At 41.9% G+C, this 23,477-nt stretch overlaps 1 protein-coding gene across 1 annotated transcript in view; it reads left to right on the forward strand.

Moving 5' to 3' along the window:
• Window positions 1-23,477, forward strand: part of LOC149225772 (alpha-mannosidase-like) — a 507,303-nt gene that overhangs the window by 60,693 nt on the left and 423,133 nt on the right. Inside the window, exon 9 of the mRNA XM_089377307.1 lies at window positions 13,403-13,503. Coding sequence (XP_089233433.1) covers window positions 13,403-13,503 — 101 coding nt within the window. The remainder of the gene's footprint in view (window positions 1-13,402; window positions 13,504-23,477) is intronic.

Genomic DNA, 23,477 nt, shown 5'->3' on the forward strand with positions numbered 1-23,477 from the left:
TATATATACAGGGAACAATCGATTATGGACTCTTGTACACCCGGAGTAAGGATATCAGATTGAGTGGATTTACTGATGCAGATTGGGTTGGAAATTGAGTGGATCAGAAAAGTACCTCTGGGTACTGTTTCAACATTGGATCGGGAATGACCTCTTGGTGCAGTAGGAAACAAAATCAGTAGCTCTGAGCTCAGCTGAAGTAGAATATATGGCTACAAGCATAGCTTCGTGCGAAGCCATATGGCTTAGAAAACTACTTGTGAACCTATTCAGAAGGAAGATGGAGGCGACCAGGATCATGTGTGATAATTAGAGTTGCATCAAGTTCTCTGAGAATCCAGTATTTCACGATGGGTCAAAGCATATAGATATTCGGTGTCAATTTGTCAGAGACTGTGTCCAATGAGGAGTTGTACAGTGGAGCTACAACCCTACAGGTGAACAGGTGGCAGACATCCTTACCAAGGCCCTTGGAAGAACCAAGTTTGATTATTTCAGGGAGAAGATGGGGATGATAAAGAATCCATTTTAGTAGCAGAAATGGGTATGATGTTGTAGTGCGTAGAAGTTAGCAGTAGCACGATGCAACATGATGAGAAGGGTTTCCAATGTAGATGCAATGTTGGGAAAAAGGACCAGCAACAACATGGATGCAGAGGGAGTTGTAGTGCAGATGCACTGTTGGGAAAAAGGACCAGCAGCAGCACGGATGCAGAGGTAGCTGTAGTACAGATGTAGCAGTGGCAGTGATAGAGCCATGGGCAGCAGTACAGGATGCAACAGTGCAGAGGATGTTGGGTGGGGAGGCGTAGCATCATCACAAGTACCAGTGCCGTATAGTCGGAGTGATGCTCAGTGTGGAGTATTACTAGAGCACAGTGCTCACTAAGAGGGAGTGTTGATTTGGAGTAGCATCGGATGTGCTCTAGCCATGAAAATGGTGGAGAGGCTAAAGCACATAAAATCTCCAAAACCCAGAAATAGTTTTGGAAAAATCCATCCGGATGAAGAGTTATTAAAATAATTAATATTTTTAATGAGTTCTTAAGTCTAAACTTAGGGAAATAAAAATATTAATGGGTATTAATAAAGATAAGGATGAGAAGCTTCCAAAAGATAAGGATAAGTCTATTTTAATCTTAGCTGTTGATTAGGGACTTAATCTCGGCCGTTGATTCATCAACATGAAAAGTATAAAAGGGTACTTGAGGGTCAGTTGGAGATACATTGAGGGAGACTAGTCAGTTCAATTTCTGGAGCGCGGTTTGTTGAGAAATTCGAACTAGAGGTCTAGATTGCAGCAAGAGGTAGCGAGTACGAAACAGAGAGTCAAGAACAGTGCTAGAAGATCAACGCAAAGATTAGAGAGGTAGACGTAGAGGCAACAGGACTGCGCAGTCACTGGAGGGCCTGCGTGGGTGACGTAGAGAGGCCCAGTGTTGACACAGAGCGGCAGAAGCTGACATAGAGGGTCTGGGAGCTGCGCAGATGTCAGCAAGTCTGATGCTGAGTCTGGAAGAGGTGCTGGAGAATTTATTTCTGTTGGGTAAGCTAGTTTGGCACCCAGTTATACTCAAGAATAATTGATTAGTAACATACTCCTCTGCTACACCGGTTTTCCCGCATTGGGTTTTTCAGGGACAATTGTCCAAAATATCTGTGTTGATGTGTTTGATTCTTTGTATGTATTTGTTTTTGTATTATGGTGTGATATCTGTAGCAGAATTTATTTTAATGTTTACTGAAGGGTTTTCGTAAATAACTTATTGGAAAATAAGTAGGTAAAATAAATTAGTTGTTGCAGTGATACAACTTTTATAGGATTAAGTTATCGCAGTGATTATAACTTTGATTTCTAGAAAAGCGTTAGTAACAGTTAAGATAGAATTTGTTATAGATTTCATAATAGAGTCTTTTGTACAATTTCTTTCATAGATTTAATCTCGTTGTGTGAAGGATGAAGAAAATAATCAAAGGATTTATTATGCACATGTAAATTTTGATTGATAGACAGAAAGTAGAATCATTTGATTTGGAATTTGCAATTAGTTCAAGATTTTATTTATGATAGTGTGAAGAAGATTTTGATTTTTCTAGTGTGATATTTATTTCTGCACTTTAAGATTAGCTTTCTTTTCTGTCAGTGTGAAGAAGATTTAGATTTGATTTTGCTATTTATTTCTGCATTTCAAATTAGCTTTATTTTTGTTAGTGTGATACTTTCCTTTCTTGCAAGAGCGACAATCTTTTTACTGTGAGTGATTCTTAGATGAAACATGTGCATGAAAACATCCTAATTCAATTTGAAAATTACTCACATAATAAAGAATCCTAACACAAATGGTGCACATACACTTCATCAGTTTACAAGCCCTGGTCGATAATTTATGAAGTAATTTAAGATCAATTAAATTATTAACATGTATAATACATTGAAACATTTTCTTATGTTATAAACCATACGCGTTGAATGTATTGGTTTTATGCCCTAGTTATGGACGCGCTGTATACAGATAGGCCGCGGGGAGCCCATTGAGATTAAATTCGGGGCATATGGAGTGATAGGACCAGGTGTAGGGCTGAAACTGCGAGCCCTGGGATGGCTAGTTCCATGCCTATTATAATTTTTAACTAATTTTGAAAATTGTAATAAATTATGGGTATATGGATGCATGGCGTGAAGTTGGTATAACCCATATTCATATATATAAATTCATGGTTACAAGGATGAGATCCATCCTTTTCTTCCATGCTCTATAGTTGGTGGCTCCTTCTAACTTATTTTCTGTCTTTATTGAAGTTGCCATAGATTTTGTAGATGTAGATTCTTCCCTTCTTCTTATGATCTTGTATTGAATCCCTTTCTTTTGATCATTCCTTCTTTCAGTAGATCTTCAAGCTGCCTTTTTCCTTATCCTCTTTTACCTTATTAGCTCTGAACTATGTTAGAAAATCAGAAAGGCAAAAAGATTTTCTTGTTTTGACAATTACTTGTGTTATACTTATGTTCTTATTTACTTTCTATTCTTTTATCTTCTTCTCATCAAAATAAAAACATAAAGATCAAGGTCACCAAATATAAGCACTCAGCCAGGGCTAAAACCCCTATGAAAGGTAAAACCTAGTCAAACTCTTCCACTAGTAGATTCAAATCAAACTTGAGACAATCCAAGACCTTAGACCAGACCAAAAGACCTTCCTCCTCCACCAAGTCAACCTTCCAAGATGATGAACCAAACACCAGAAGTCAACTTTTGTCAAATTGCTTCAACCCAGCTTCAAGTTAGAATTTCGGCGCCCAACTTCAGAATTTCGACCCTAATGCAACCTTGCAATTTCAGTTTCGCATGTGTTAGTTAAAGGAGAGAGTAAATGGTCTCCAAACTTCTTTGTCGGGGTTTCTTCTCCTTTGCTAGGATTTTTATCCTTCTTCCAAGAATTTCGCACTCTCTTTTCTTTTCCAACAACTGGAGGTCGAACTTGTTGTGGATGTTCTCCAAATGAGGTTGAGTTGCTTCCTTTATATAGTGGATTCTACCTCCCAATGAGGCCAGCTTGGTGGAGGCCTAAATGACAAATTTACACAAAAATAAATTTATTTCTTGATACACAAAGCCCAAGAAGGGTCTATTACATGATGACATGGACAAGGACTCTTGACATGAACCCTAGAAGACTACTATGGAGGCTTTGACCTATTAATCATTGACCCAAGCATGAAATCCATGCTTTAATAAGTCATTTTTTACAATAAAATTGTTTTTCTTTCTTTTGACGAATACATTACATTATGACTCAAATATAATTATGAAGAACGACACTAGTTACATTCTTCAATAGAGGGGACATATGACTGGCTCAAGGAGCAGAGATCAACTGGCATAATGTCAGCTACATCGCTGGTTGTCGAGGCCACTGACTGCCGACTGAAGGCAAATCTTGAAGAAAAATTCTCTTATGGGGTCACCCACAGGTGGTGGGTAACAACTATTTAGGGTTGATATCACACTCTTTTTCTATTTATGCATATCTAATAGACATAAAAATCAATTTCCCTCCTTAACCCTAGCCTCTATTGGAAGCCCTTTGTTCCATTTTTGTTGCGTATCGTTGGAAGGTCTTTTTCTTGGCTAGTATAAGACATTATACACCTTATTATTGGATATCAATAAAACCCTAACTTATGTCATCCTTATCTTTGGTCTAGGCATAGAGTATTTGAACCCTAGTATAGAACATCTAGGCCCTTCTAGGCCTTATCAGGACTCTATGCCATATGATAGATACACCCCCTTGAGCAATAACATTAGAATAGCATTTAGGTTATTTAGGGAAGCCTCCCTTGTGGCTAACTACCATTAAGGAGCACGAGAAAGGTTGCTGAGGTTATAGCGTCAACCCTTTCTCTTGATGCCATAAGGACTGGCCTTGCCTAGTGGGTCTTAGCTCTAGGCCTGTTAGATTTTGTGGCAACAATAATCTTGTTTGCATGCTGGGAGGTTATCCTTTACCCCTAGTTCAATGTGACCTCCCTCAAGGTCCTTCATTTAGGAGGGGCACTAATGGGAGGCGTTGATTGAAATAACGTGCCCAAGGTAATCAATACTTACCACATTCCGTGTTTCCCTATTTACCCACATCCATTATTTGGGTTAATTTTCATTTGTCATTAGGACTAGCACCCTATATCCTCATCTTTGAGTCAGGGCCTACAAATCTACTCTACTCTAACAGATTGATGTAGCTAAAAGAAGGATAAAAGCATAAGGAGCCACAAAGAAAAAAAAGAAAAATGCAAAATATGGTTGGGACATAGCAAGCACATGGGTAAAAGACTAGCATAAGCTCTACTCCTCTCATTAGCCTTCACCCAGTTTCACATTGACAACATGAAAATGAAAATGGTCTTGAGCAGCAAGCTTAGATCCATTCAGATGTCAAGGTTTGATAGTGTTACTAGTTACTTCATGAGGATCACCCAAACATGGGATCAACTTGTAGCCATTGGGGATGATGTGGAGGATGTAGAGCTTGTAAATGTTGCAATGAATGGTTTTCCCAAGTCACAGAAACCATTTGTCAAGGGGATGAACACTTGGGAACACCTTCCCAATTGGAAAAGGATTTGGTGTGATTGCATCTAGCAAGAAACTTGCAAGCGCTCTAAAACCAACAAGCAGGGAGATGGGGAAGAGAACCTAGCCCTGGTTAGTATGATCAAGAAGGGTAAATGGAAGCATTCCAAGGGTAATAGTGAGGGGGAACTTCTTAGATAGGGAAGAATAAGGACTTGAGCAAGCTCAAGTTCTTCATTTGCCACAAAAATGGGCACTATGCATAAGTGTTTGAAGAAGAAGGGGAAGGATTAGTCGTAGTAGATAGCAACATTGACAAAGGTTTAGGTTGTGTTGTAGCGGCTACAACCACCCTCAAAAATTTTGGCTCACATGCAAATTTTAGAGCCTACCTTGGATCTTGCGATCGATCGTTCCTTGGTCACTTGTTGGTAAGCTGATGATCTCAAGCTCCCCTCCTTGATCTTAAGAGTTGTCCATGTTCTCATCTTTATGCAACATGTGTCATCTTTGGGCATAGGGATTGTTGTTTGTCATGCAAAGGGGATGTTGTTTTGCTTCAAGGGAAAGCATGCACGCATGAGTTGTTATCATCACATAGACATGTTTCACACTCACTTCATGCACTCTTGTCACGAAGGTTGTTGCATCAAGCAGAGTATGTTTTATACATTTTGGATGGTCTACGTTGTATCACTAAGTGTTCGTGTGTGATCATAGTCGAGTCCTATCACTGTTTACATCTGTGTCACTGATCTCACACTTAGCCATTTCCCGAGCAACCTACCCTCATCCAGCTTCTCGAAACTGTGCACTTTGCTTCTGCAACCCTCAAGCTTTCTCCCTTGCCTGTTGGAACTGCGCAGTGTGCAGAGACCCCAACCTCCCTTGGCATCCAAAACTGCGTAGTGGTTTCCTCCAGTGTCCTTCCCCCAGCCGGAACCCACTGTCTCCAGAAACTACGCAGTATTGCCCCTCAGCTTCTCAGTTCACCTTGCAACCTGAAACTGCGCAGATGTGTCCTCCCGGAATCCATCCCGCAACAGTGCCTTGCATCCTGGAATTGCGCAGTATTGCCTCTCAGCCTACATTGCACTCAGAAACTGCGCAGAGGTGTCCTCCTAGGACCCCGTCTCACAACAGTGTCCTGTGCCTTAAAATTGTGCAGTGTTGTCCAAGTTGCCTATCTATCTTGCATTCAGAAACTGCGCAGATGGGCCTCCCAGGGCCTCATCTTGGCAACAATCACTGCTTGCTGAAATTGCGTGATCTATCTCTTAGTGACTACATGAAAAGGTGACATGCTAAGATCACTCCCAAGGAGTTGAGTCGAAGGACCAAGAGACTAAGTGATGGCAAAAAATCAGGACTGCATGCAAACTCCGTCGGACGCATGATCATCTGGAGGGTAAGTATGGTAAGTAAAGAACACCTTTCGAAGTACATCTCTTAGTTGAGTTTGCAGGACTGCATGTCATTGTCATATCATCATGTCTTCAGTAACATGCATATGTGCAATCACAAAAGTCATTTCATGCGTTTCCTATACATGTCTTGCTTCCTTTTCGCTTGTTTGACCAAATGTCATCTTTGGCATGTTGATTTCTATGTCATGCTTGTGACCTTGTTCTGGTGATATCGAAGGTTTGTCTTTGTGTGCATGAGTTGTTTCGACTATGTAAACACCCGTCACACTCACACACAATGTTGTAAGCATTGTCGCGCAAGTGTTGTCACGGTCGTTCGAAGGTCTATCCCAAGTGTCGCACTTGTCGCTTTCACCATTAGACAGTCCCGCAGAGGGTCATGTTGAGCATATGTTGTCTTGTCGGTTTGAGGTGTCTTGTCGTCGAGTCATGTTGAGTGTGTGTTCGCAAGGTCATGTATACACGAGTTCACTCGCTCACACACAACCATTTTTCGAAGATCTGTCAACTGAACCACCCTCCATCAACCAGACCTCCACTGAGCTGCACTGCGCAGTCTCAACCCTCAGTGGCCTTGCACTGTTGCCCAGAACTACGCAGAGCTTGAGGCTGTCCTCTAGGTAGTCTGCACTGCGCAGTTCCGGAATCAAGTCCACTGATTGTCACCCAGAACAACGCAAAAGTTGCCTAAGAAGCCATTTCAGTCTGCGCTTCTTGCAAGCTTATCCTTCAAGCCTCCCGCTGGTCAACCATAAAATTTGACTTGAGCTATGACCCAGGGCTGCACTCATCTCCAAACCTGCGCAGTAGCTGTCCAACCTTCTTACTTGCACTGCCTGCAAAAACTACGTAGACATGAGGGACAGGCACCCGCTGCCTGTCACTGCACTATCTCGGGAAATTGCGCAGTTTTGCCAAGCAATCCCCCTGCTGGCCTTCTCTCCACTCCTCCTGAAAATTGCGCAGTTTTCATTGACAGTCCACCTGTTGCCTGGCACCCCGCTCAACCCAGAAACTGTGCAATCATGTCCTACTTGAATGCCTCCCAGAACTGTGCAGTTCTGACCAACAGGTTCCCGCAGCCCGATCTTGACCTTCTCTGGAAAACTGTGCAGTTTTCACTGCCAGTGCCTCTTGCTGACCGCACTGCCTTCCCCGGAAAAACTGCACAATTTTGCCTCCCAGCTGAGCCATATCTCGCAGATGTCATTGCTGTCCCGGATTGCTCAACCCAGCCTCTCAGTGACCTCTACGCAGTTTTTCTCGACAGTGCTCCAGAGCCTCGCATCCCGGCCTGAAATGTGCTTTGCGCAGTTTCATAGCCTTGTCTTCTCCTGGTCACCTGCACCCGGAAACGAAAGATGATGCATCATGGTAGACTAGGGGATTTCTAGATTTGATGTCGTCTCGTCATGAATGATTGCAAAAACAGGTACATGAATGAGACATGGCGACGACGAACGAGATGAACAAGGAGCGCATGCTAGGAGACTTGCTCGCGGTTGGACAAACACACGAAGCATACCAAGTAGCAAGTGAAGGAGACACATGCACATGCATGAACCATCAAGCGAACACCAAGACCATTGAAGACTCTGCACACTTTGCCATGCGGAGGTGAAGCTATGGTACACCACGAGTACACTCATCACTTAGCAGCACAACAACTCGACATGAACAACACAACCAGCATGTGCATACCAACAGTTTCATGTCGAGTTGTGTCATGAGTCGCCTTGGCCACATCACTACTTTGGGTCATACTTGTGTAATCAATGTAATGTAATGTGGAAGTCCAAGGGATGCACAGATGAAGTTAAAGAGTCATGTAAGTCGAACAGTCATGAGGGAATTCGAAGAGCCATAAGGGTCAAGTTCACCCTTGGCTATATATACCCCTCATTTGTACATGCAAAGGACTTTTCACCTTGGCTCCTCCCACATAGCCTTAAGAGTCTGTAATCTTTTCTTTGAGGAGCGAGCAGTGGCTCCAACGCTCCACTACTGGGGCTAGTGATGTATGGTGTACGAATGTGTCTTGGAACTTTCACTTAATTCAGAAGCTTGTCACAGGCCAACACGTTTTCATGCATGCGTTGCATTCATTTGTAAGACTATTCTTTAAACGCTTGTAATGCATGTTTTCTTAACTTGTACTAGGATAGTTGAACTAATTCAATTATTCTAGTGCATATATTGTTGAAGATGTGTTGTAATGGTTGCTATTGCTGTCTCGTTCGTGTGGACTACTCCACTGGACACTAGACAGATTCATTCTTGTATATTTGTTATAACGACCGTCACATCCGTGTGGACTACTCTGTTGGGTGTTGTACGTGCTATTCATTTACCTTAGTGTTTGTGACTGCCGCATCCGTGTGGACTACTCCGCCGGAGGCTGTGCAGATCCTGTTGTGTTGTGTGTGTCTCTACCTAAGTTGGGACTACTCCCTCTCGACCAGAGACTCACTTTCACCCTCCCCCTCTGCAGTGAAGGAACTTAGACATAAGTTACACTAAGCACTCACTAGGCACACGTACCTTGCTTTTTGAAGACCAAGTATATCACTCTCATGTGCTAACAAGCAAGAGTTAAGGCATATCTTTAAGATAATGGCAACCGGGCCATCATACTAGATGGGACTCCTACACCAAACGATGTGAGGTCTAGTTAGGACTTCATACCGGGGAGATCCCCTGAATGTTGGTGGATCCAGCACCGTCAACAGGTTGATGAGTTTGAAACAAAGTTCAAGAAGGACTGTTCATTTGTTTCCTATCTATCTGTCGACACGATCCCAAGGAGTGCTTGGTACTTGGATAGTGGTGCATCACATCATATGAGAGAGGCATGGGAGCTATTTAGTAGTCCGATGAAGAGTGAATTAGATTTATTTGTGGAGGTTGGCAATGATGTTGGGTATGTAGTAAAAGGGGCTAGAACTATTATGTTCCATCTAGAGTCAGCAAGGATGTTGGAAGCCAAGGACGCGTTGTTTGTACTAGGACTGAAGAAGAACTTGCTCTCAATCTTAGTGATTGAGGACAAAGGATATGAGGTTATGTTCAGGAATAAGTAGGTGCTCAATCATTCAGAGGAGTCTAGCCTAGAGACCATAGTGGTTGTCGGGGTTAAAGAGAGCAACTTATATAGGTTGACAGACATGCCTTTTCAGGTGTTGGTACATCACAGTGACAACTTGTGTGAGCTATGACATAAGAGTATGGGACACTTGCAGTATAGGGCATTGCCAATCCTAAGGGAGATTGTCACTAGTCTCCTAGATTTTAATGTTGAGTAGCGGGGTATGTTTAGAGGGTGTGCACTTGGTAAGAATGCCAAGGATGCTTTTCCAAGAAGTGAGAGTGGGTCCAAGGGGAGCTTGGATCCCATTCATTTAAATGTGTGTGGGCTAATTTCAGTGGCATCAGTTCAAGGAGTGCAATACTATGTCACGTTTATTGATGACTATTCTAGGAAAACTCATATCTTCTTCATGAAGACTAAGGATGAGGTCTTTAGTTGGTTCCAGGATTTCAAATACTAGGTGGAAAACCAGACAAAGAGGAGGATCAAGGTCTCGAGGTCAAATAATGAGGGAGAGTACACATCCAAGGACTTTAAGGATTTCCACTAGGAGGCAAGGATCAAGAGGAAGATGACGGTCTTGTATAATCCTCAACAGAATGGGGTTGTGGAGAGAAAGAATCCGTCCATCATAGGTTATGGCAAAGCTATGCTACATGATGAGGAGTTTCCTATGTTTCTTTGGGCAGAGGCATTTAACACTGCAGTTTGTGTAGAACATGAGTCCTCATAGGATAGCAAGACTCCCGAGGAAGAATTCACAGGGGGTGAAGCCAGAGATAAGGCACTTTTGCATCTTTGGTTGTCTAGCATACATCCATGTTCTTGTGGAGAAGAGGATGACACTGGATCCTTCAAGATAGAAGGGTATATTAGTGGGATATAGTGAGAATTCAGCAAATTCCAGGGTCTTCATACCAATGCAAAGGAAAATTTTTGTGAGCAGGGGTGTTAAGTTCAAGGAGAACATGCAATTTAGGAAGTCTAATGAGTTGCCACTAGTAGTGACAAAGGACGAGAAGTAGGAGGCTTTGAAGGTAGAGCAACATGTAGAGTCTTCCAATTCAAGGAGTTAACCTTTAGGTGGGGAGGTGTCAGTAGCTCCTTCCAGTTCTGTCAAGAGACCTGGGTGGTTTGAGTAGACATTGAGGGATGCTCAAGAGCATGTGGAGGCTCCTAGGAGCACATACAAGGAGAGCATGCCATTGAAGAATTTTCCCAATTACATGGCATTGATGAGTGGCGTCCTTAAAGAGGCAACATACAAGGAATTTGGAGGAAAGCCATGGTAAAGGATGATGCATGGGACATTGTGCTAGGACTGGAAGGATAAGAAGTTCCAGGTGGCTCTTCAGGAAGTACCTTCCTTGGTAAGAGGGATTGTTGATGAGAGTAGCTCGAGTAGGTACTTCTGCATAGGCCTAAGTGTCTAGGTGTGTGGAATTTGCGTATGTGACTCTTAATTGACTCTAGCTCGGTGAAGTAATTGACTTTTATGAGATAACGTGAGTTAGTTGATGAAATGCAAAGGTTATTTGCTTCAGTGAATTAGATGAATCTCAACTATTGATCTCAATGATGTTGAGATCTAATCTCAATCGTCAATCACTTTGGAGATTAAGGCTGTGGATTTGGTCAATAACTCAAACTTATAAAAGGAGGGCTAGGCTAAGGAAGAAGACACATCTTTGAGCACAAGACATAGTGAGATAGTGAGATCTCAGTGATTGTGTAGAGAAGGACTTCCATCCAAGAGTGTAGGAAGAGTGCAAGGGGTAGTAGGGGAGACAAATACAGGTTAGCCAACAAGATTGAAGGATATATCTACAGGGGGGTTTGATTAGCTGGGATAACTCCAGGTTTCTTGTATTTTCCTTAGTGGGCCGTTATCCCAAGAAGGGATCCCTTGTAAGTTCTTAAGTTATTTGAATGAAGAACTGATTTGAAGGGAAAAAATATTATGTGTATGTGCATGACATTGGTGATTAATTTGCTTTCACTGTTTATGTTAAAATCGTAGTTGTCTCTTTTTTTTGGTAGATCTGCATAATAATTAAATATTACTACAATGAATCTACTAGGTAGTAACTGGCTAGGTTGTTGGGGTTAGAAATTTAACAAAAACCTTGGTTTATAGAAACCTTGAGTTTTTCTTGATTTGGTGTATTCAGATAACCTATTTGAGGTTCCTTGGGCTAACGCTACCCTAAAGTAGCCTTTAGATTGATCCATAGATCCCTTGAACCCAAATCTTGAATTTACTCCATTATCCACTGCAAACTCTAGTTTGTCATACCTTCTTCCAACAGCTTTTTGTTGTAGGATCCTTAGGGGCACTTAGCTTAAGATCTTTGGGTTACTTGATCGGTAAGCACTAGCAGGAAAGCTTCCCTTTATGTTGGATTGTGTCTTTCAATAAAGAGAGGGGAGTAGTTGCTAAGGTGACAGTGGTAACACATCTGTGTGTTGCACATTGTCTTAGTCATCTAGTGTGGCTTTGCACTAGGCTGCTAGATTTTGTTGTAACAGGTATCATACTCTCTTTGCTTTTGTTGTGTTCTTTGTGTGGTGTTTTTCTGCAAACTTGACTTCATATGTGCTCTTGCTGTTTGTCATGACTTTGATCACATATATGGATTGAAATAACATAAGATGTGTTTATATCATTGAAAATGCATTACAAAATATAAAAAACCATATGATATTTGTATGGAACACTCTGGGATTGCTTCACCCCTAGGATTTTTCTGGTAAGGATTGCTCCTTGGCACTTGCTCCTACTCTTGTTTAGCTCCAGCAATCTGGCAACTTAGGCCCTGTTATATGTAACCACAGTCCAAAAATGCATGAGATATATATAAGAATTGATTGTTTGTTGGTTATCTCTTCCGTATTCATCGGAATAAATGTATTATTTGATGCAATCTATTCTCTGGTACCCGTTTATCTTCTAGTTTCTTTTATTCCTACTTTATTAGGATACTTTGTGGAGGTCTATAAATTGAATATTTATAAATCAGCTTCAAGATGGATGCTGCATCTGAGCTTTTTTCTGATACTTAGCAACAACATTTTGAATGTGCAAAAAGAGTACCATAAGGCTCAGTTTCGCTGCTTTGTACAGAATTTTGATTTCATTCAAGTATCATTTCTCATGGGACTTCTTTTGAGGTCTGAAAGGTGGTAAAGTAGAATATTTCTATGTTTGACTTCCTCATCATGTAGAATGGAACTAATGCTCAAGTAATGCTGCTTACTATAAATATATTTTGACCCTTTTTTTTTCCATGTAACCAAGCACCCCAGCCTCCAGCCCGTAGGCAAGGGTAAGTTATTCTTCAGGGATCAAGGCCATTCAACAGCAAGACTCGAGAATTAAAGCCATTACAACAATGTACTCAATATGAACTCAACATGTCACTTGCAGGAGCTGAACCTGGGTGGGGAGGACAACATTTTTTACAACCACTCGAGATTAATTCAATTGACAAATGTATTTTGACTTGTACCTTTAGGGTACAGAGTTAAAACTGACAAAAGTGCAGCAAGTATCCATGATTAATAAATTAGTTGACAAATGTTTTAGAGTTGTTAGATCATTTTGATTTACTATTTCAGAGTGCTTTTCCATTCCTGCCTCGTGATGGAAATTGATTTCACATATTAGGGCATTTTTCTTGAGCAATGGTCTCATAATGGAAACTGGTTTCGAATTCTGCAACTTGAATGAATATTTTGTACATTTGCAGTACTTTAGCATGGTATGTTGTGTTCTAACTCACATCTTCTATCCTTGTGCTTGGGAATTTCAGGATGGTCGTGTTAATGCTTTTTACTCAACTCCAACTATCTACACCGAAGAAAAATATGCATCTAATGAAAGCTGGCCTCTGAAGACAGGAGACTTTTTCCCGTAAGTAATTTGTTGAAATTGATTGTGAATGTTTCTTGCTTCTTTCAGTTGAACCACTTCTTAAATTATATAAGCATAAAGGTTGCTACCTTCCATGAGCAATATGTATTTAAGTACACTGACATGCATGGTTTAGTTTGGTGGGGAGAACAGTGAGCTTGTAAACTAACTATAGACATCAAGTCTTAATCTTTAGTAAACCATTTGACATGAACTAAACCCATCTGGTGACTGTTATCTGCATTGGTCCTAGCAACTAATGAGGAAAACTTATTAAATCATAATTGCATACTAGGTTATGCATGCCCATGACTCCACTATATATATATATATATTTCACCTCTTGTAAATAGCCCCATAACATAATCTAGTAGTTATTGTTACCCACCTAAGTGGGTGACCCCTAGGAGAAAATTTTTATCCTCTTTGGTCAGCCAGCCAGCCCGCAGCCCTACGATGATCCACAGATAGCTTCACTTCAGAGCTCTCTTCTTATCCTCTGGCCAGTGCTCTCTTCCATGTAGAATACTTCTTGAAGAAAGGTGGGTCATTTATCAAAAGGTATACTAACCATTGTTGTAATAATGTGCTTTCATTTAATGTTAAGGGCATTCTAATATGAATCACAAGTTGAGCTGGATGGTTGACCACTTTTGATTATATCCTTGTTCCCACACTTCACCTAGGAGGTTATCCTTTGCCCCTACTCTAGTGTTACCTTCTCTAAGGCCTTTTCTTTCCATTGTTTAGGAGCGCCATGAATAGGATGCACTGATTGATTAGTGTGCCCAAGGTAATCCATGCTTGTCACTTTCCATCTATCCTTGTATCCACTTCCATTCTTTGGGTTGATTGTCGTTTGTCACTGGTACTAACACCCTTTATCCACATCTCTGAGTTAGTGCCTGAAAATTTCCCCTAAGAGCTTTGATGCAATGGAAAGAAAGAGCATATATAGCCACAAATAAAAATGAAAAATACAAAAGATGGCTGGGAATAATAGTAAGCACATGGAAAAAAGCCTGGCTTGAGCTCTATCCCCCCTCATTAGCCACCACATAGTTCCTAAGCATATCATGCTTTCTCTATATCAAAGGAACTTATAATGTCCCTCTATGTGTGCACTTTCTCTTCCACTCGATGTTGATTCTGCTCTAGTGTTGGAAATACCGAGAGGGGGGTGAATCAGTATTTCTTTTCAATTGTTATTTTTATCAGTTAGATCACTTATATTTAGAATACAAAATGAACAATAAGAATAAATACTTTTATTAATCTCTTCTTTGCAATAAATCACATACAATATAGTGTAGGGCTCCAACCCTAGATGAAGGCAATCCTTCCAGGCACCAACCTGTACTTTGCCAAGCACCGAATTGGATTTCACGAGGCTCCGACCTCTAGGGATCCAACCCTATCTTCCCAAGGCTCCAACTTTGTCATTTTGAGGCTCCAACCTCTAGGGCTCCAACCCTATCTCTGGTACAGGCACCAACCTAGTCTTCTTGAGGACTCCTATCCTCTAGGGCTCCAACCCACTGCTTCAATTTGTCAAGATAAGTTTAATGATTCTTCACGGCTCCTAGTATCTTCTTCAACAAGCCCTGCCAATCTTCAGCAATGCCTTCTCCAAATCACTTCATCAATGACAACCTTGTCTTCTCAGAAAGGTGTCTCCACTGCTCTTCATGTCACCCACACAAGTTTCTTTAGGTTAGAACATAAGGACCTTCAACAGTGCATCATGGTGCCTTCAATAATGTCTTCAAGAGGCTTCAATTCAGTTGCTACAAGATAGTTCTAACATGGTCTTCAAGAGGCTGTTGAGGGTTGTTCTTCAATCAACCTTTTTTGCTCCAAAAACTGCCTTTCAAAAAGTAAGGTCAACAAGACCAACAAGTCTGCTTCAACAAGGCTTCTTCAAGAGTACTTCTAAATTGTCTTCAATGGTATTCTAACAACGCTGCTCCCAGCTTCAACAATGCTCCAGTGGATTTCTATAGGCTAAGATAAAAGTCATTGTAGGCTTGTTCCCATACAAGCTCTGAGATGATGCTTTTAGGAGGTGCCCAAGTTTAAGGACTGAGATGAGATGCTAACCGAGCTCCAAAAGGTCTGTGGTAGTGATCTGAGCCTCTTTTCACACTACAGGTCCATCCTTAAATGTTGCCCAAGCAGTGATGCCTTCAAGGACACTGTTGTCCAAGCTTCTTCACACAAGAGCTGCTACAGGACTGTTGTATAACTTAGGATCCGAGCTCTAAATGATGACTATTCCAATGTATCATTTGTTGAAGGAAATGTAACTAGGTTCGGTCTTCATAAATGTAATTTTGATATTTGTATTTATTCAAGAAAAGAGAAATTATTTTTATATTATTTGTCAATGAGTTTCTTGCTCATTGAAAACAGGTCAAGCACATTTTAAAGTGCTTCTAAGAAAGTCAAAGTCAAGATGTAATTATGATGAAACCCTTTGAGGGCATGCCACATCATGTATGTCAATATACAAGGTTATGGGAACACCTCCAAGCAAAGTCAAATCCTCTCCTAGCATCAACGAAGTCTCCTAGTAGCAAAATAATGAATAAAAGATGAATTATAGGGTAACTGTCAAGTCAGCCTAATGGACAGTCAAGTCAGCCTAAAGAGGAGGGACAAACCTCTATTTATAGAGGCTGTCCACTCCTCATTTGACATCACTTCACTCTGAAATCCGCAAGCAAGAAAGAGGACGAAGAAGGACGAAGAAAAGCCAAGGAAAAGGGTTACAAGGGCAGCGAGATAAGGAGGCAGAACAATGAAGGTAAGGAGGTCATTTCTAGAACAGCTACAGCCACACGTGCGAGGTTAAGGAAGGTCTTCCTACGGCCATAGTAGGAGAAAAGTAAAGGTCATCATATCTCAACATTTTGGGTGCTAACAAGGTCTACAAGGCCTCCCTCTACAAGCGAAGGAGAATCCCTCACAAGCGAAGGACGAAGGAACAATACCGAAGTTGAAGGGACTGTTTTCTAGGGTAGAAAACAGCTACATGTGCGACTATCTGGATATATTGCGTGACTATCTTGTAAGTTCTCTTGTTGATGAAATATTTCTTTGAAATTGTTTAATGTATGTAATTGCTGCAACTAAAGTAAGTGCTCTTGTAGCCCTAAGTTTGTTGAAGAAATTTGAAAGCTATTTGGTTGGCTCTTGCATATGTTACTCACGGTATAGCATGCAATGAATGTTCCTAGTGATGAAATGTTATTTTTTTCTTGAAACTCCATATTCTAATAGTTTGTAATCGCTGAAAGTTGGTACCTAGGGCATCAACTTTTAACCTCATTTAAGACAAATTTGGCTAATCTAAAGCATCTAGGATTCCATTAGCCCAAGGAAGAAGGCACTAGCCCCATTTATTTGGTGATCACACTCTCTTTCTTCCATAATTTCTCCTAAAATTTCAGTCCCCTCTTCTTGGATGGCTAGGCTAGGGCATAGAGTGAAATTCATTAGAGAGGGAGTTGGTGGATTCTGAGAGCATAGTCCTCAAGCTTAGGGTCTTGTCTACAAGACCTCAAAGTTTGGTGGTCATCTCTTGAGTTTTCATCCATAAAAATCTTTGCCTTAGGTGTGCCCTAGAAGGGAAACCCTAGCTTGCATTCCTTTGATTTGGGGACTTCTTTGAGGGTTGTATGAGCTTAGTATTCATTGGAATAAATCTCAAGAATCCCTTTCTCTTCTTGCCTTGACCTTGGAAGCACTCCTTCACAGGATTATTCATAAAACCCTAGGCCTTGTGCAAGATTTTTCTAGGTCTCTTAAAGAGAGCGAAAGCTTTTTTGAATTGTTGAAACATCATACAAAACTTCCTTTGAGATACTTTTCCTTATCACTTAATACGATAAGCCCTAGAATATCAATCAAAGGTGATCATATATATATTGGGGCTCCTTCCATTCGTGAATGTCTGTAAAGAGCAGGGGACACTGGCTGTGGTGACAGTGGGCCATTGTCACATTGTTATCACTTAGTCTAGCTCTTTGTCCTATAGGGTTTCCTTGCTTACTAGATTGTGTGGTAACAAGTCTCGTATGGAGATTGACAATAAGGAGCACGAGGCTCCAAAGGATATGGGTATAGATTCCTCTAGTGTAGTTGTTCATCCTTTAGACTATTGGGAGGAGTCAGTAGAGCCAACAGAGCCAGTGGACCTGCTACCCACCATCTGTGGCTAGTATGCATAGGAGAATTATTTTTTCCTAGATGCTCCTCAGCCAGTAGCCAACAACCCCTTGTAGCCACGAGATAGCTTGGTGTGCCATTATCTCCGCCACCTGAGCTAGCCATGTGGTCCCTCGCCCATCTGTTATGATCATATGTTTGAAGGTGGGCCTCCCGACCTTGAAGGTATGGCTTTTCATTGGTATAGTTGAGTAATTTTCCTTACTTATCATGGACACTTTTGGGCATGGATTGGTGGGGGAATTCGGCGGAAAGAGTGGGCTAGGTCTGTACTCTTGTCTCCTTCGCTCGATTTGGCGGTTACCCTTGTATCCTAGTCCCGCGAGATCTCCTTTACTAGCCATTAGCTTTAGGGTTGGCACTACATGGGAAATCTTGATTTTGGTTGCGTGGTCCTGCTTCCTGACACCATATACATCACTCCCTTCCACTCATTCTAGCCCCATTCATCATTTTTCCCATCCAGGTCCACATGTGTCCACTGGGTCCACATAGGGTTAGCCTCCCCCTCCCCTTTGTGAAAATTCCTGAATCTAACACATCAGAAACCCCTACTGCAATTACTGGTTGATCATCTCCTACTTGTTCTTTACATTAACAAGTTATTTAATTACATAAACATCGATGAAAAACACTATTGCAACCTACACATACATACAGATCATGAACTGAAATAAACTGAGCCAATAAGACAAGGGACACTGTGTTGAAATTTCTAAGTATTACCTGTTAGAAATTTTTCTGTATTGTCTGGTTTATTTCGCCTACTTGTTTAATTACTAACAAGTTATTTAACCATATAAATACTAAAATAAACACAATACAGTCTCAACCATCTACAGATCAACAAATGAAAGAAATGAACAAACACACAAGGGACACCATTATTTTTGGACAAATCGTACCCAGAAAAACCCAACTTGGGAAAACCGGTGCAGCAGTTTTGAGGGTTTTTATTATTAAGCAGCGTTTCCTGAGTACACTAGGTGCCAAACTGGCTCACCCGACAGAGAAAATAATCTGGCAGTAATACCTCTCTTCGGAAGCAGATATTCTGAAAGTCTGCTCCATGAAACCCTCTCCAACCCACTCTGAAGCATTGCGTCAGCCCTCTTGTCCTTTGCGTCAGCCCTCTGAGGCTCTACGCAGCCTCTTTGGCCTACTGCGTCACTTCTGAAGTCTCTGCGTTAGTCAAGCAGGCTCTTCTGGCCTCTACGTAGTCACTGTTGGCCTCTGCATGGCTCCCTTTGGCTCTGCGTTTGCCTCTCTGCTTCTGCGCTGGTCTTCCGACACTCTCTCTACCTCTCTGCGTTGCACTCACTGCCCCTTGCTGCAACTGATCACTGGTTTGATTTCTCTTAGCCTCCTCTTATACTTTTTTCTGTTGAGTCTTCAACGACCGATATTACATCTCTAATCAACAACTAAGATTAGATTTGGCTTGATCCATGTCCTTTATAACCTTCTAACCTAGTTTTATATTAATACCCATTAATATTTTTATTTTCCTAAGTTTAGACTTAGGAACCCATTAAAAATATTAATTATTTTAATATCTCCTTTACCGGGCAAGAATTTCCCCAAACAATTTCTAGGTCTTGGAGATCTCATGTTCTTTAGCCTCTCCACCAATTTTCGTGGCTAGAGCACATCCGATGCTACCCCAAATCAACACTCCCTCTTAGCGAGGAATGTGCTCTAGTAATACTCCATCACTGAGCGTCACCTTGATCATCCGACACCGGTAACTGTGCTGATGCTTGGCCTTCCTCCCCAACGTTCTCTGCACTGCTACATCCTGTACTGCTGCCCATGTGTAATGTCTCTTAATAATAAATAATAAATAATAAATAATAAATAATAATATAATATTATTAAATAAATAATAAACAATAAATAAAATAATAAATAATAATAAATAAAATAAATAAATAAATAAATAATAAAAATAAATAATAAATTAATAAATAATAATTAATTACATGTTCTAAATAAATATAAATAAGAGTAAAACAAGAAAAATAGTAAAAATCAGTAAAGCTATCAAAAAGTAAAAACAAAAGAATAAAACAAGAAAGCAGTAAAGTTGCATGTTGACACATGGAGTGTGTGCATGTGGTTCTCCTTCCAATGTTTGCTCTATTTAATAGATGGGGAGGAAGATGAGAGGCATTCCATCATTCCATGATTCCACCATCCATTCTCTTGGGAGAATAGTGTTGTGAGACAAAGGATACCTTGGCAGTAGTACGTTGATTGAGGGCTCGGGGGTGGCCAATTGTAGCAAGATTTTGTGCAACTGAGCCTACGATTGGGTGGAGAGTCGTCCCAAGACTTTGTTGCAGGTAGTAAAATTCAACTAGCGTTCCACAGGTAAGTTGTCTCTCTTCACTCATATTTTTTGTAATTTAATGTTCACTAGTTGATAAATTGCTTGTTGATTATAAATCACTTGATTAATCTAATTAATTATGTGTTGTTATTTCGGGGTTGTTACACCATGGCTCTATGATAGCCACTGCTACATCTGTACGACAGCTCCTTTGCATCCGTGCTGCTGCTGGTCCTTCCACCCAACACTGCATCTGCACTGCAGCCCTCTCTCATCATGTAGCATCGTGCTGCCCATAGCACTACCACTGCTACTGCTGCACTGCAACTCAGTTACTGAGATGATGGTAACTGATCTACCCAACTACTAACATCTTTGTCAGGCTAGAAACCTTCCTGATGCTGAAGCTCTCTTTGCCGCTATACTGTGCTCCCTCTGCTATCTCTGTGCTGCTGCAACAACTCTGTGCCTCTCGCACCATTGCAAACCCCTCTATGCCTTCCTTCACTGTTGCAACCTCCTCTATGCCTCTTGCACTGCTGCAACCCTCTCTGCGTTGCCAGGGACTACTGCACTCTAGCCCTCTCTGCCCCTCCATCCACATCCGCTTCTACCGACATCCGCCATCCTTCCATGTCACTTCGGGGCTCTCGTAGTTGGATATGATCCAAGAATTTGGGTACCTCAAGGATCCTGCCCCTCATCGCCTGTAGTCTTCCTGACTACAGCTCGATGTCACCCCACCTCTTCTCTAGAGGTACATGAGCACTCATGGCACAATCATCATCATCCTCTACCTCCTTCTCCGCCTTCGCTAGCGCTGCCTTGGAGTCAGACGCCTCTCTCTTATTCTTCTTCCTCGGACACTAGGTTGCATAATGGCCCAACTCCCCACAGTTGAAGCACTTTATCTTGGAGAGGTCATTTTTCTTCCTCTTCCCACGCTGACCTGCAAATGCTAGAGCTGCATCCTCTTCCTCCTCTTTCTTGACCCGAGCTCCTTTGCCACTACTTCCCGCCTTGGTGAGCCGTTTGATCTCTTCTTGGTGAAGAGCTGCCCACAATTCTTCCCAATATAGAAGATTCACTCTGCCCAGATTGCTTTGGACAAATGTCTCCCACTCCTCAAAGACTGCATTTAGGGTAGTCCTCACCATCAATTCCTGATCCGGCGTGGCCCCTATGGAAGTCAATTGGTCCCAAATCTCATGCAATTTGTTGAGGAAGTGATCTAACTGCTCCCCCTTCTGCATCTGGTATGACCACAACTGATTCTCCAGTAGCATCTTCCTCTGCATGGAAGTACTCGGATACAATGTCGTCAAGGTGTCCCACATTTCCTTTGCCGTATTCTTCTCAACAATATGCTGAATCACATGATCCTTGACCCCATCAAAGACTATGCATTTCGCCTTGGCCATCGCATCCTCATACTTTTCGTTATCAGCTGGGTCGACTGGGATAGCCATGGTTCTCAAGGCGAAGGCCTTGATACGATGTCTATCTAGAATGGACAGGATCCCAGCCTTCCAGATGGCAAAGTTGGACACCCTGTCCAACATGTCCTGATCCCTCAGTGCATTCATGGCCATCTCACTGCTTCTTCTTTTCGACTCCTCTGAGTCTCTACTTCCCTCCTGGAAGTTCTCTCTTCGACTCCCTCTGAGTCTCTACTTCCCTCCTGGAATTTCTCTGCTAGACTCCCTCTGAGTCTCGATTTCCCTCTTGGAAATCCTCTTGCTAACAGTCGAATTGCACCTCTCCGATCTCCTATGCTCCTGCAACATTGATCTGGATTTCTTGGTTAGAAATTTGCCTAGGTAGCGACTCCCTTCTACCTTGGTTCTGTCCCGTTAGGTACTGTTTTGTCTCGACAACAACTTCACCCCACCAGCTTCACTCTCCGCAATCTTCCCACAGCTTCCTATGCCCCAGCAACTGAAGAACTGAGCCTTTAGGCTTTGCGCAATCTCGACAGTGGCTGAATCGCTCCACTAGCCAACTCCGTCACTCCTACTTGGCTGAGCAGAATGACGTGACTCTTCGTGAGCCTCTTTTGCCTCTCACTACTTTTGCGCTGGCCCCTTCTCTGGCTCGATCTGATGACGCAGGCCCTCTGCTTCAATCCTTCTCTACTGCTTTCTGCCTAGGAACAACTTTTGTCACTCGGGATAGCTGTTTCTGCTGCAAATTCTCTGATTCAGTTAGTGCCTTCAGCTCTTCTGTGATCTGCAACGCTTCGATACCATGTTGAAATTTCTAAGTATTACTCGTTAGAAATTTTTCTGTATTCTCTGGTTTATTTCGCCTACTTGTTTAATTACTGGCAAGTTATTTAACCATATAAATACTGAAATAAACACAATACTGTCTCAACCATCTACAGATCAATAACTGAAAGAAATGAACAAACACATAAGGGACATTGTTATTTTTGGACAAATCATCCTCGAAAAAACCCAACTTGGGAAAACCGGTGCAACAGTTATGAGGGTTTTTATTATTAAGCAACTTTTCTTGAGTACACTGGGTGCCAAACTGGCTCACCCGACAAAGAAAATAATCTGGCAGTAATGCCTCCGCGGAAATAGATATTCTGAAAGTTTGCTCCATGAAACCCTCTCCAGCCCACTCTGAAGCACCACATCAGCCCTCCTGGCCTTTGCGTCAGCCCTTTGAGGCTCTGCGCAGCCTCTCTGGCCTACTGCATCACTTCTGAAGCCTCTGTGTCAGTCACGCAGGCCCGTCTCGCCTCTGCACAGTCACTGCTGGTCTCTGTGGGGCTCCCTCTGGCTCTGCGTCTGCCTCTCTGCCTCTGCATTGGTCTTACGGCACTATCTCTGCCTCTCTGCCTTGCACTCACTACCCCTTGCTGCTACTGATCATTGATTCAATTTCTCTTAACGAACCCTGCTCTAGAAAATCGAACTAACTGATCACTTTGGTGTGTCTCCAACTGACCCTCAAGCATCCTCTTATACTTTTTCTGTTGAGTCTTCAACGACCGAGATTACATCTCTAATCAACTGCTAAGATTATATTTGGCCCGATCCATGTCCTTCAGAACCTTCTAACCTAGTTTTATAGTAATACCCATTAATATTTTTATTTTCCTACGTTTAGACTTAGGAACCCATTAAAAATATTAATTATTTTAATATCTCCTTTACTAGGCAGAATTTCCCCGAACCATTTCTGGGTCTTGGAGATCTCATGTGCTTTAGCCTTTCCACCAATTTTCATGGCTAGAGCACATCCGATGCTACCCCAAATCAACACACCGTTATTTTTGGACAATCGTCCTTGGAAAAACCCAATTCGGGAAAACCGGTGCAACATATAGAGGGTTTGTATTATTAAGTAGATTCCTGAATACAAATAGGGTGCCAGATACGGCTCACCCAATAGAGAA

This window comes from Pinus tabuliformis, chromosome J (assembly GCF_031772625.1).
Source record: "Pinus tabuliformis cultivar Carrire ecotype Pingquan chromosome J, CPIR1, whole genome shotgun sequence".
Classification (NCBI taxonomy): Eukaryota; Viridiplantae; Streptophyta; class Pinopsida; order Pinales; family Pinaceae; genus Pinus; species Pinus tabuliformis.